This window comes from Mustela lutreola, chromosome 6 (genome assembly GCF_030435805.1).
Source record: "Mustela lutreola isolate mMusLut2 chromosome 6, mMusLut2.pri, whole genome shotgun sequence".
Taxonomy (NCBI): domain Eukaryota; kingdom Metazoa; phylum Chordata; class Mammalia; order Carnivora; family Mustelidae; genus Mustela; species Mustela lutreola.
The window spans coordinates 83,781,320-83,795,265 of record NC_081295.1 but is presented as its reverse complement, the minus strand read 5'-3'; the positions used below and the strand labels follow the sequence as shown (position 1 = coordinate 83,795,265).

The 13,946-nt window shown below is 38.4% G+C and overlaps 1 protein-coding gene across 6 annotated transcripts in view; it reads left to right on the top strand.

The window, feature by feature from the left end:
- The window catches only part of RWDD1 (RWD domain containing 1), a 35,363-nt gene extending 27,124 nt beyond the window's left edge, over positions 1 to 8,239 (top strand). For all 6 annotated transcript variants that reach the window (XM_059177768.1, XM_059177766.1, XM_059177767.1 and 3 more), the window contains 4 exons: positions 4,396 to 4,539; positions 4,866 to 4,998; positions 5,523 to 5,585; positions 7,949 to 8,239. In XM_059177768.1, the coding sequence (XP_059033751.1) occupies positions 4,396 to 4,539; positions 4,866 to 4,998; positions 5,523 to 5,585; positions 7,949 to 8,070 (462 nt within the window). In that variant the 3' untranslated portion in view covers positions 8,071 to 8,239. The remainder of the gene's footprint in view (positions 1 to 4,395; positions 4,540 to 4,865; positions 4,999 to 5,522; positions 5,586 to 7,948) is intronic.
- Positions 8,240 to 13,946: the final 5,707 nt, after the last annotated feature.

The following is a 13,946-nucleotide window of genomic DNA, read 5'->3' as shown; positions in this document are numbered from 1 at the left end:
TCCTTTCTCTTTTCTTTTTGATAAGTACGGCCAGGGGTTTATCAATTTTATTAATTCTTTCAAAGAACCAGCTCCTAGTTTCGTAGATCTGTTCTATTGTTTTTTTGGTTTCTATTTCATTGATTTCTGCTCTGATCTTTATGATTTCTCTTCTCCTGCTGGGCTTAGGGTTTCTTTCTTGTTCTTTCTCCAGCTCCTTTAGGTGTAGGGTTAGGTTGTGTACTTGAGACCTTTCTTGTTTCTTGAGAAAGGCTTGTACCGCTATATATTTTCCTCTCAGGACTGCCTTTGTTGTGTCCCACAGATTTTGAACCGTTGTATTTTCATTATCATTTGTTTCCATGATTTTTTTCAATTCTTCTTTAATTTCCCGGTTGACCCATTCATTCTTTAGAAGGATACTGTTTAGTCTCCATGTATTTGGGTTCTTTCCAAACCTCCTTTTGTGGTTGAGTTCTAGCTTTAGAGCATTGTGGTCTGAAAATATGCAGGGAATGATCCCAATCTTTTGATACCGGTTGAGTCCTGATTTAGGACCGAGGATGTGATCTATTCTGGAGAATGTTCCATGTGTACTAGAGAAGAATGTGTATTCTGTTGCTTTGGGATGAAATGTTCTGAATATATCTGTGATGTCCATCTGGTCCAGTGTGTTGTTTAAGGCCTTTATTTCCTTGCTGATCTTTTGCTTGGATGATCTGTCCATTTCAGTGAGGGGTGTGTTAAAGTCCCCTACTATTATTGTATTGTTGTTGATGTGTTTCTTTGATTTTGTTATTAATTGGTTTATATAGTTGGCTGCTCCCACGTTGGGGGCATAGATATTTAAAATTGTTAGATCTTCTTGTTGGACAGACCCTTTGAGTATGATATAGTGTCCTTCCTCATCTCTTATTATAGTCTTTGGCTTAAAATCTAATTGATCTGATATAAGGATTGCCACTCCTGCTTTCTTCAGATGTCCATTAGCATGGTAAATTCTTTTCCACCCCCTCACTTGAAATCTGGAGGTGTCTTCGGGCTTAAAATGAGTTTCTTGGAGGCAACATATAGATGGGTTTTGTTTTTTTATCCATTCTGATACCCTGTGTCTTTTGACAGGGGCATTTAGCCCATTAACATTTAGCGTAACTATTGAGAGATATGTATATAGTGCCATTGTATTGCCTGTAAGGTGACTGTTACTGTATATGGTCTCTGTTCTTTTCTGATCTACCACTTGTAGGCTCTCTCTTTGCTTAGAGGACCCCTTTCAGTATTTCCTGTAGAGCTGGTTTGGTGTTTACAAATTCTTTCAGTTTTTGTTTGTTCTGGAAGCTTTTAATCTCTCCTTCTATTTTCAATGATAGCCTAGCTGGATATAGTATTCTTGGCTGCATGTTTTTCTCGTTTAGTGCTCTGAAAATATCATGCCAGCTCTTTCTGGCCTGCCAGGTCTCTGTGGATAAGTCAGTTGCCAATCTAATATTTTTACCATTGTATGTTACAGACTTCTTTTCCCTGGCTGCTTTCAGGATTTTCTCTTTGTCACTGAGACTTGTAAATTTTACTATTAGGTGACAGGGTGTGGGCCTATTCTTATTGATTTTGAGGGGCGTTCTCTGAACCTCTTGAAATTTGATGTTTTTTCCCTTTGCCATATTGGGGAAATTCTCCCCAATAATTCTCTCGAGTATACCTTCTGCTCCCCTCTCCCTTTCTTCTTCTTCTGGAATCCCAATTATTCTAATGTTGTTTCGTCTTATGGTGTCACTTATCTCTCGAATTCTCCCTTCGTGGTCCAGTAGCTGTTTGTCCCTCTTTTGCTCAGCTTCTTTATTCTCTGTCATTTGGTTTTCTATATCACTGATTCTTTCTTCTGCTTCATTTATCCTAGCAGTGAGAGCCTCCATTTTGATTGCATCTCATTAATAGTTCTTTTTATTTCAACTTGGTTAGATTTTAGTTCTTTTATTTCTCCAGAAAGGGCTTTTATATCTCCCGAGAGGGTTTCTCTCATATCTTCCATTCCTTTTTCAAGCCCGGCTAGAACCTTGAGAATTGTCATTCTGAACTCTAGATCTGAAATATTACCAATGTCTGTATTGATTAGGTCCCCAGCCTTCGGTACTGCCTCTTGTTCTGTTTTTTGTGGTGAATTTTTCCGTCTTGTCATTTTGTCCAGATAAGAGTAAATGAAGGAGCAAGTAAAATACTAAAAGGGTGGCAACAACCCTAGGAAAATATGCTTTAACCAAATCAGAAGAGATCCCAAATCGTGAGGGGGGAGAAAGGGGATAAAACCTTAAAGAGGTTCAAAAAGGAAGAAAGAAAAAAAAAATAGAAAAAAGAAAAAAGAATTAAAAAAAAGAAAACGAATAAAGAAAAATATAAAAAAGAAAAAATATATATATTAGATAACCTTGTTAAAAAACGTTAAAAAAGAAAAGGGTAAAAGTTAAAAAAAAAATTTACCAGAAGGCGAGATAAAAAAAAACAAAAAATGAAAAAGAAAAAAATTAAATTAACTGCAAGACTAAAAAAACTCACAGGGAGAAAGCCGTGGGTTCTGTGCTTTGCTTTCTCCTCCTCTGTAATTCTGCTGCTCTCCTTGGTATTGAAACCGCAGTCCTTTGTAGGTGAACTTGGTCTCGGCTCGATTTCTTGTTGATCTTCTGGGGGAGGGGCCTGGTTCTCAAGTGTCTTTGCCCCAGGTGGAATTGCACCGCCCTTACAAGGGGCCAGGCTGAGTAATGGGCTAGGGTTTGCTTTCAGGAGCTTTTGTTCCCTCAGCGCTTTCCGTAGAGTTTCGGAGGACGGGAATACAAATGGTGGCCTCCTGGTCTCCGGCCTGGAGGAGCCGAGAGCCCGGGGCCCCACTCCTCAGTGTGCCCTCAGAGAACAGCGCCCAGTTACTCCCGTCTGCCTGACCTCCGGTAGTGCTCCAAGTTCACCAAGCCTGTGGCTGGTTCAAGGTAACACCGAGCTGTGAGCTTACTGTCCGCTCTGTCTCTGTAGCCGGTTTTCTCGTTCCAATACCCGCAAGCTTTGCAACACTCAGACACCCCCGATCCTTCTGTGACCCTGCGGGACTTGAGGCCACGCTGACCCCGTGTGGGCCTCGCCCCGGTTTAGCCTCTGGCGCGATGTCCCTCAGTGGAACAGACTTTTAAAGTCCTGATTTTGTGCTCCGTTGCTCCGCTACCGGGAGCCAGCCCCTCCCCCCGGGGTCTATCTTCTCGTCGCTTTGGATTCATTTCTCCGCCAGTCCTACCTTTCAGAAAGTGGTTGTTTTTGTTTCCAGAAATGCTGTTCTTCTTCTCTTCGATCTGCTGATGGATTTGCAGGTGTTTGCAATCTTTAGATAAGCTATCTAGCTGATCTCCTGCTACCTGAAGTAGTCTCAGCCTGCTACTTCTCCGCTTTCTTGACTTCTCCCCATTTTGTTTTGTTTTTTAGGTCTGTTTCCTTCAGACTATATCTTGTTTCTATGATAAGCAAGAAACCTTGTTTTTCTTTGGTCTGCTTTCAAATGACCAACTTCCAAATAGCTTTTGAATTACAGTTGACCCTTGAATAACATGGAGGCTAAGAGACACTGACCTTCCACACAGTCGAAAATCTGTGTGGAAGTTTTGACTGCCCCAAAACTACTACTAACTGGCAGGAAGCTTTACCCATAATACAAACAGTTGATTAATGCATATTTTGTATGATATATGTTCTTTATACTGTATTCTTAAAATAAGCGTGAAAATGTTCTTATAAAGTCATAAGAGAGAGAAAATACATTTACAGTACTATACTGTGTTTATTGAAGGGGGAAATGGATGTAAGTGGACCTGTGCATTTCAAACCTATATTGTTCAAGGGTCAACTGGTCAACTGTCTGTCCCTTTCTTGAGTTGGAGAACTTTTATATTTGATTTTAAGCCATTTCAAATTGAAGGAAAAAGATAGGTAAAGATAGATCACAATCTATATTCTTTATTTTTGTATATTAGAAAGTCACTTTGGCCTCAAAGTTCAGTTCATTGTCACAGCTCTTAAAATAGCCCAAAAGATCTAAATCGTGAACATTTGGTGGAGAGCTCATGTTACTAGCTGCTGTAGGAAAAAGTTTTCTGAATTCTGGTCATTAAACAGAATTGAGTAAAATAGGTATCTGTTTCAGGTTGGAGGTAGCAAATTACATGTCTTTTAAAATTTAACATATAGTTATATATATGTATGTATGTGCTCAATTCTTAAATGCTCATTTATCCAGGTATCCGAACTTACATTGTAACTGAATTAGTAATCATATCATAAATGTCTGGAATTTAGTGATTATGATGAAGCACTTATTCATTGGTTAGTTTTTCTGTTTTTCTGAGAAGTATGTTTCTTATTACAATCTTTCTTTTGTTTACATAGGCAGAAGAAAACCTTGGTATGGTGATGATCTTTACTTTAGTGACAGCTGTACAAGAAAAATTAAATGAAATAGTAGATCAAATAAAAACTAGAAGAGAAGAAGAAAAGAAACAAAAAGAAAAAGAGGCAGAGGAAGCTGAAAAGGTATACTATAAAGCTGGGTTTTCTTTCATTATTTTTTACATCTTTTTTTTTTTTTTAATTGTTTGGTGGGATTTTTTGTTTTTGGAAATTTCAGTAATTTTGGCAATTGCAAAATAAATAAGAGTAAAATTTACTTAAATTTTCCTACATAAAATGTTAGAAGTCACTTACTGCATTGGTCACATAGCATGGGTAATAATAAAAGGTTAGTAGAGCTCATGCAAGTAAGTTTGAGAAATATACATTATTTCTTTATAAAGTATTAATTTTTTAATAAATCTTAAGTTTCTTATTTATGTAATCATATGTCTTTTTTATTTTCTAAGCAATTATTTCATGGCACTCCTGTTACAATTGAGAATTTCTTAAGCTGGAAGGCCAAGTTTGATGCAGAACTCTTGGAAATTAAAAAGAAACGAATGAAAGAAGAAGAACAAGCAGGAAAAAATAAATTAAGTGGTATGACTCCTGTCACTGCTGCCCAGGCTGTTCTATATTCTTACACAGCAAGAGGATCATTTGGACAGATTTCTATAAAAAAGTAACATATTTGGGCATCTAGGACAAAAAGAGAAAGCATTCTATCGACATGATGACATTTCTTCATCCATAATTATAATTAATTTTTATGGCTTACCTCTGATGAAAATATCGCAACGGATAGATCTTGAGATGTGGCTCCCACAACATTCTGAATCACAATGGTTAGAAGTGGTAGAGACAAGTGCATTTGGTTTTCTAGGACTCTGAAGCAGACTGGGTTTTCACTTGTTTGATTTTAATGCAGATACATATCACATGCCTCTTAGCTACTTACTGAATTGATAAATTTATTGAAATTCACAGAAAAATAGGTTTTCTTGTTTTCTTGGATTATTATACTTTTTAAAGGATTGTAGGGAAGATGGAGGAAAACTGGAGAGGTGGGAAACTGGAACATATAGGAAAAATATGTTTGAATTAAATATATTTGTTTCTTTTAGGGAAACAGCTCTTTGAGACAGATCATAATCTTGACACATCTGATATCCAGTTTCTGGAAGATGGTAAGATAATATTAAGATTCCATGTGTACATAATGTACTGTTCTTAATATCAAACCATGAAAATCAGAGAGATAACTTAATGTGAAATTTTCCTCCAAGGCTAAAAACACACACATTTTGAAGAGTAGATTATAATGTTTGATTAATTTATACACTAAACCATAGCAATATGTTTTTTAAAGTTTTCTGATAACTTAAGCAACATCAAAGATAGAAGTAAACAACTGTGGTCACATTAGTCTCTGATAACCAGTAAACCAGGCCACTGTAACTCAGTAAACCAGGTGACCTGGTTTACTTAAATTTCTAGTATCAAAAATCTCTGGAAACTATTTCATGGTCATGGAACTTTATAAAGACCTCAAATCTGAAAGTCTTCATGCCCTCTAACTGAAAATCTTATGTTTCATACTAATCTTACTGTCCTGAACATCTATTTCCCTGTACTTTCCTTCTCCTTTTTATCCTAAACCTTATCCTTTTTCAGTCTTCTGTCCATCCATTATTCATCCATCTATAGATATTTTGCACCTCTAGTATAAGCCAAGCGTTGCCCTGGTTGCTGATGATACAGCAGCAGAGAACAGTATAGACAAATTCCCTGCCCTGGCCTATGTGTGTTCTTAAACTGGGTTCCATATTCAGTCACACTTGTGATAGTGTCCTAGAGTTCTGCTTCATTAGCATTTTTTCATGCTCATCTTGCCAGTTGGGGATCCTGTAGCATCTGGCCTTTCAGCTTTGTTCCTAGACTATCTCCTGGAAAAGGTTAAGAAGCAATGTTGATGTGGCCTCACTGCCAAATCATGCTTCTTAACTAGAGCTAGGCCCTTATGGACACTCACCGTTTTATTTTATTTATCTTACTGCATTCTTGCTCCAAGACATTTATTAGTCTCAAACAAACAAAAACACCCCAAACAGACAGACGTACCGACCCAGTAAGGTTGTCCTTGTGCACCCCCCCTCACTTTTCTAGCTTGTTTTTCTCCTATTTTATTGAGAAATTCTGGAACCAGAAAGCTGTGTCTTATTCTCTCTTGTTCTTTAGAAGTTTTACTGTCTCCCCTCATCCCTGACTCCTTACCCTGTCTAATGGATCAAGTATCTCTTCATATCCAGTGACTCACCCCAAAAACTCTCCATCGATTCTGCATCAGAAATGTCTTTTCCAGACATTTTCAACTCTTTCCTCCTAACTTGAGTGTTTTATCATTCTTTACCCCCTCGGTGTTTGTGCTGGCTTCTTGCATTGTCTCCTTGCTTCGGTCCCTTCCTCTTTTTGGTGCCTTTAGTCACCGCCCCTGAGGTGGCATTCCTAAAACTTATGTTTGATCATGACACTTCTCTCCTTAAAATCTTTTGATGGTTCTGTGTTACTTAGAGGAAAAGGTTGGCCTACACAGTCCTTCAATTTGGACTTCATCTATGTTATCTCCAGATGTTTTTCCTAAAGAATCTTGTATTCCAGTTGAAAATATTCAGTCTTATTTTTTCTTTCTCCCTTTGTGTATACCTCTACCTATAATTGCTTCATCCTGTCCCCTTTTCTTCTTGGTGGATTAAAATTTATTTTAAAGATATTTTAGATGTTATCTGTTTGGGGAAATCTTCTCTGTCTCTCCCAGAGACAGTGAATTATTCTTTGGCCCGCACTTAGCAAAAGTGTATTTTATTACTTAATAGCTCACAGGCGTGAAGCCAGACTTATTCTCATTGAATTGAATGTTAGTGGGCTGGAGTCTGCCAGGAACAGAAGATGAACAATTTTTGGTGATTTAAGAGTACTGTACTATCCCACGTTTATGTACTTGAGACAAACAGAAGAGTAAAGATGTTTAATGCAAGGCCAAGGTATTGTTTTGTATAGTGCTCAGATATTTGGAATCTGAGGAAGGCATACCATTGGTTATAAGGGGAACTACGTGAGAGGAAGGGTCAGGTTATATCTAACAATGAAATAACAAGTATAGTTGAGCTTTAGTGATGTACATATCTGCCAGTACTGGAAGAGATAAACTCCTGGTTCAGGCCCCGTGGTCAGTAACAGTCAACTTTGTATAACCAGGATATACTATTGTCCTCTGCTTAGAACATGCCATGTCATAAATAATTCATTCTAGGAAAGATTTTTTTTAATAACTGGATTTTTTTTTTAAAACTTGAAGCATGAAGTTGCTCTTAAAATATGTGTCTGTGCTGACCAGTGCAGATCACTGTTGCTTTGATTTGCAGTAGTAGTTTAGGATTTCATCATGGGCACTTCACTTGCACATTTAGAAGTTTGTGTGTGGTGTTGCCAATGAGTTATGTGATTTATTCCTGAGTATAAGACTGAAAGTGAAATCTTTTGTCTTTTGCAGCTGGAAACAACGTGGAGGTAGATGAATCTCTGTTCCAAGAAATGGATGACTTGGAGCTAGAGGATGATGAGGATGATCCAGACTATAATCCTGCTGACCCAGAAAGTGATTTGACTGACTAATGGACTGTCCCCAGCTGCAGAGAGGTGTGACTGCCACAGTATCTGTGGCTGTGCTGAGGTGTTGATTTTTCTTTCTTTTTTTCTAAGAAAAAATAATTTTCAGGAGAATATTCTTCTGATAGCTTTCATCATTGAACTTAATAAACTGACCTTAAAGTTTCAAATATAACATGTTCAGTTCCTCTTCTTGGTAGGAATAAGGTCACATATTTAAAATCATTTACTGTTAGAGAGAGAGCCAGCCTGTAACACTAAGACTTGAAGATAGAGTGCAGCAGTGCACAGGTGAGGGTTCATATACAAGGAATTGTAGTAACTTGGAATTCCTATGCTGGAGACACTGACGGCTTTATGCTTCTGAGTGCTATCATTAATATAAAATATTAGCAGACGGAGGTAAAGAGCACATTAAACCTTCTGAATTCTAGCCTTTGGTCTTGATAGATTTAAGTCTTTACAAAAACAGAAGTCTAATTTGTATTCAGGATTAAAGTGGACTTTAGTCTTATGGTAGTATTTGAGTCAGCATCCTCTGTGGAATTATTAAAAGGTGTGCACTCCTAGGCTCTTCTCAGTTTAGTTTATTAAACACTGACTTTAATCTGAATTTTGAAACAGTGAAATCTCATGCCAGTTGACTCAGGTTACATCGTTGGATAATCCTTATCCTCCAGTTGTGAAATATATATATTTGTGATGTTCCCTTACTTTTCTAATTTAACCAGTTCTGAAAAGCTCTGAATTGTTGAGGTCGTACACTGTCTGCAGGAGAATACATACCTACATTAATGCACATATGAGACCTTTTCTGTAATGATTTGGAACGACTGACTTGGGGACTTCAGGTAGGTGAGCCAGGCTTCATGCAGGTTAGCCAGTCACTGTAGTTTTGGAGAATTGAGTCTTAATCCTAATAGGAAGTTACTTGTGCTATTGCAGATCACTGCCTCCTTTCAAAAGAACATATACTACATATCCACAAGCACAAGCACCTCAGTCCCATGTTTAATTTTGGAGTTAGAACTCTGGCTAAAATCATACTATTTAAGACAAAACTATCATTGAGGAATGTAATACTTTGTCATTAGCTTTGGTTCTGACCAATAAAAGGGAATATCAGTAATGCTCAGCATTTCTCTGCAGAGACAAGTCTAAAAGTTTCTTTTGTGTGAGAATTAACTTTTTCTTTTTTTTTTTTTTTTAAAGATTTTATTTATTCATTTGATAGACAGAGATCACAAGCAGGCAGAGAGAGGCAGGCAGAGAGAGAGAGAGAGAAGCAGGCTCCCCGCTGAGCAGAGAGCCCAATGCGGGGCTTGATCCCAGGACCCTGAGATCATGACCCGAGCCGAAGGCAGAGGCTTTAACCCAATGAGCCACCCAGGCACCCCAAAAATTAACTTTTTCTAAGGAGAGATCCTTTCTGAAGATGCATTAAGAACTCAAGAGCAGTTTAATAAAGGGTAAAACAAGCAATGATGAAGAAATGTAGTGCTATGGTCAATGAAGATTTGACCTTCGAGTGTCCAGAGTGATTCCACCTCCTCTTCACTCCTGATTTTCTTTTAAAGTATAAGTTTTTTACATTTTCTGTAGGTATTGAATTGAATTCTGCCTTTGTCATTTCAGAATATAGGCAGAACCTAATGGTATGGAAATGAAGACAAAGAGTTAGTTCTAATGATACTCTGAAATATTTTCATCCAGAGTAAATACTAATATTTCTTTTGTTTTCTGACTTACACAAGGACTCTACTTTTCAAAATGGAGCACACATAATCCCAGGATGTGCAAAAGCATGACTGGTGGTATTTGAAGCAATCACTGGCCATCTCAGATTATCAGTTTGGTTCTTGGATTTGGGATAATTTTTGCTTTTGTTTCTCTATGTATGCTAAGTTGTATAAAATATAAGATTAAAAACAAATACAGGTATGTGTATCCTTTGCTGTATCCCTGTGACAATGTCTGGCACTGAGTAGGCATCTAATATTTGTTGAATGAGTGAATTACAAAATAGAATGAAAAATTGGCATGCATTTTTTAAAGATAAAACATGACAGTTCAGTGTTCTGTTTGCCATCTTCAGTTTTGCATAACTGGATTCTGCATTACTTTATACTCTTCTGCTAGCAGAGGTGCCTTAGGGAAGAGGTGGATAAATACTGACTTAAGGCAAACACATCTAAAAGGTTATAGGAACATTTCCTAGTTGAGGTAAGACCAGGAAGAGGATGAATAACAGCTCTTATGGATGCACAGGATGAGTTCATGGCTTGTACTGTCACAAACTCCAAAGATACACGTGCTAAGATGCAAAGAGATGCATTCTTTGAGTCCAGGAGAGAGGGGAGTGTGGGTTTTCAGTATTTATGTGCTAACACATAGTTCATGTTACAACACGAGGTAGTAAACGACCTCCAGTAGCTCACAGTGTTTGTCCTTCAGAGAACATACATATCAAGCAGCAAAGGTAGACATTCTATGATATATTAAAATGGGTTGACACTTCCACAACTGTAGAGAGTAATTTTGGAGAGACCATCGATATCTAATGTGATAGGGAAAGGTTTTTGCAAATGATATGTGGAGTATGAGTCCATATAAGTGTATAAACAGCAACGACATTAGGTTCTTCGCTGCTTTAGGACCTGTGTCAGAATAAGAGATGCAGAATGTTGCCAAAAGGTATATTATGTTGATAGTCTTCTGTTTCCTACCACTTTAGTTGGGCAAAGGACTTGGAAAGAAATGGGTGAGGTAGTTTGGGAATGCACAATTTAGTTTACCTTCCATTAATAAAAAATGGAAAAATGCTCGAAAATGTTCAAGAACATTATAAGGGATAGCAAAACAAAATTTTAAATAATAACTGCTGTGCAGAGCCATTTTGGCACCTGAGGTAAAAGGACAAACCAGTAATTAAAATTTGGAATATTTTATTTATTTTGGATTTTATGTTAATCTTTATTTTTTAAAATACTGCATTAAATAGTATTTAACTTAATAACTGAGTTTTTGGTGCCTCCTTTAATTTTGCAACTAATATCAGTGCCACTTACCTTACCATAGTCCTTGATAGTTCCAAAAGGCTTTCAGGGTTCTCTGGTCTCTATCCTAAGAATATTGAGACAGGCCTGGAGGTGAAACCATGTGGAGGGGGGCTCCTTTGTGTAAATGCAGATGCTCAGGAAAAAAAAAATGATTCATACCAGCTTCAAGCAGTTATTAAGCTAAAGCAATTAAGGGCCTGGAAATTACTAGACTATGTGCTACTGCCACATGCCTAAGACATCCCAAAAAATAGGTTATAGCTGGGAACCTGGGTGGCTCAGTTGGTTAAACGTCTGCCTTTGGCTCAGATCATGACCCCAAGGAGCGGATGGAGCCACACATCAGGCTCCCTCCTCAGCGGGAAGTCTAGTTCTCCTTCCTCTACTCCCCACCGATTGTGCTCCCTCAAATAAATAAAATCTTTAAAAAATAGGTTATAAAAGAAGGGCCATCTGTACCCCAAAGTTCATAGCAGCAGTGGCTACAATTGCCAAAATGTGGAAAGAGCCAAGATGCCCTTCAACAAACAAATAGACAAAGAAGATATGGTCCATATATACAATGGAATATTCTGCAGCTTTCAAAAAGGATGAATACCCACCCCACTTTTGTATCAACATGGACGGGACTGGAGATTATGCTGAGTGAAATAAGTCAAGCAGAGAAAGTCAGTTATCATACGGTTTCACTTATTTGTGGAACATAAGGAATAACGTGGAGGACATTAGAAGAAGAAAAGGAAAAGTGAATTGGGGGAAATCAGAGGGAGAGATAAACCATGAAAGACTCTGGACTCAGAAATAAACTGAGGGTTTTGGAAGGAAGGGAGGTGGGGGGAATGGGTGAGCCTGGTGGTGGGCATTAAGGAGGGCATGTATTGCATGGAGCACGGAGTGTGGTGCATACACAATGAATCTTGGAACACTGGAAAAACAAAATAAAAAAAAAATAGGATATAGCTTTGACCATACCAATCCAACCATAGGTGTGATATAATCTTTAGTAAAATGAATTATACTCTAAATTTGGTGGTATCTTTAATAGAATGATTCTTGTGGAACTCACTGTCTAGAAATTACAGATCTGGAACATTTTCCACCTAGACTTTTGGGATATTTTTAAAAGAACTTGATATTTGTATGTATCTTCTGACATTTAAGTTTTGTGTTAGAGGTTAGACTGATTTATCTCTATTGTTTGAAATGGCCCCTAGCCATTAGAATCTGTTACCAAGAGTGTTTTAAAATGGAAATATTGATGCTAAGGCCCTTGAAAAACAACATAAAAGGAGAGTCTTAGGCACATTCTCTAAGGTATGCATTTAGTGTCCCCTCCCTTTTTTTCCCCCATCATCAACTTATTTTATTGGATTCTTACTGAGATAGGAAGTGTCTGTGTCCATGTAGTTTATGAAGTGAGGTTGAAATGTCTCTCTTCCTCACATTGGTACTCAATTGATAAAGAAACAGGACATGTTGAGCTAGCCCCAGAGAGCTTGAACACAAAGGAAAAAAAAAATGATTTTAATGTTTAATACTTAATATTTTAGTTCACCACCAAAAATTAATGCATGCATAGTATGAAGATATATAAGATGGCTCTAGTGGAAAGACTGAGAACTGGAGTAATAGGCTCTTCTAATAACTGAGAGTTTGCACATAATTATCAATCTCTGATTCTTGATTTCCTCTGTAATATGGGGATTACATTAATTTCTGAATATGAAAAAATAACTTAAAAATGACAACTAATAAATGTGTTCAAATTGGTGAGTTAACACTGCAGTTGTTCACAGGGCTTTTTTCCCAAATCTTCCCACATTTCCTCTCCATCTTGTCCTCCTGCTACACACAATGAAATTGTAGGGGAGAGGTGTACTGTGTGGGCTGAATGTTTCATATATTGAAATCCTGAGCCCCATGGTGATGATGTGAGGAGGTGGGCTCTGGGAGGGGACGACTGGGATTAGTGCCCTTACAAAGCCTTGAGCTCCCTTGCCACTTCTGCCATGTGAGGTGACAGTGAGAAGACCAGGAAGGAAGGGGATTATTCTCTCCAGACACGAAATCCTGGTGGCATTGCCTTGGACTTCCCAGCCTCTGAACTGTGAGAGGTGTGGGTCTGCTGTTAGAAGCCATCCAGTCTATGCTGTCCTGTGATGGCAGCCTGAATGGACTTAGACAAATACTCATCTTTCTTTTGCCTTTATTTCATTAAAAAAGTGAATCAAGGAGCAAACAAAATATGTAGCAGTGCAGGTGTTGAGTTCTTCAGCTGCGGGGCCACAGCTGACGCCCTGCATTCCAACGCTAGCAGCAAAACTGCCTCAAGTTAAAGCAACTTGAAGGGCAGCCCAGCTCCTTAGCTCCCTGTTTGATCACTTGAGGGTCTTAATGCTCTGTCATTGGAGTTCAACTTCCTCCTCTGCCCATAGTAGCTGCCATCACTCCCTCACAGGTGGTGTTCCTGAGGGCCCTTCCCAGTCCTCATGCAAATCTCAGTCTGTGTCCTCAGAGGATCCCAAAGGAAAACATCCTATGAAATAATTTCAATTAAAGCAGCCTGGTGACCCAATGGCAGGACAGCAGTGGTACAGAATCCGCTGCGGACAGTTTGGTGGGATGGGTGTTGAGCCAGGATCCTTGTTCCCCATAGACCCCAAATGGTCCTAGGAAACCGGTTGTGGGTGTGGCCTGGAAATACGTGGGAGCATTTCTGTTTGTCACAAGCTATCAGGGTGGGAAGAAGCCAGGGATGCCAAACACGTTCCATGAGTTGTGAGGACAGCCCCACAATTGGAAGAGCTGTTGCAGAAACAAAAG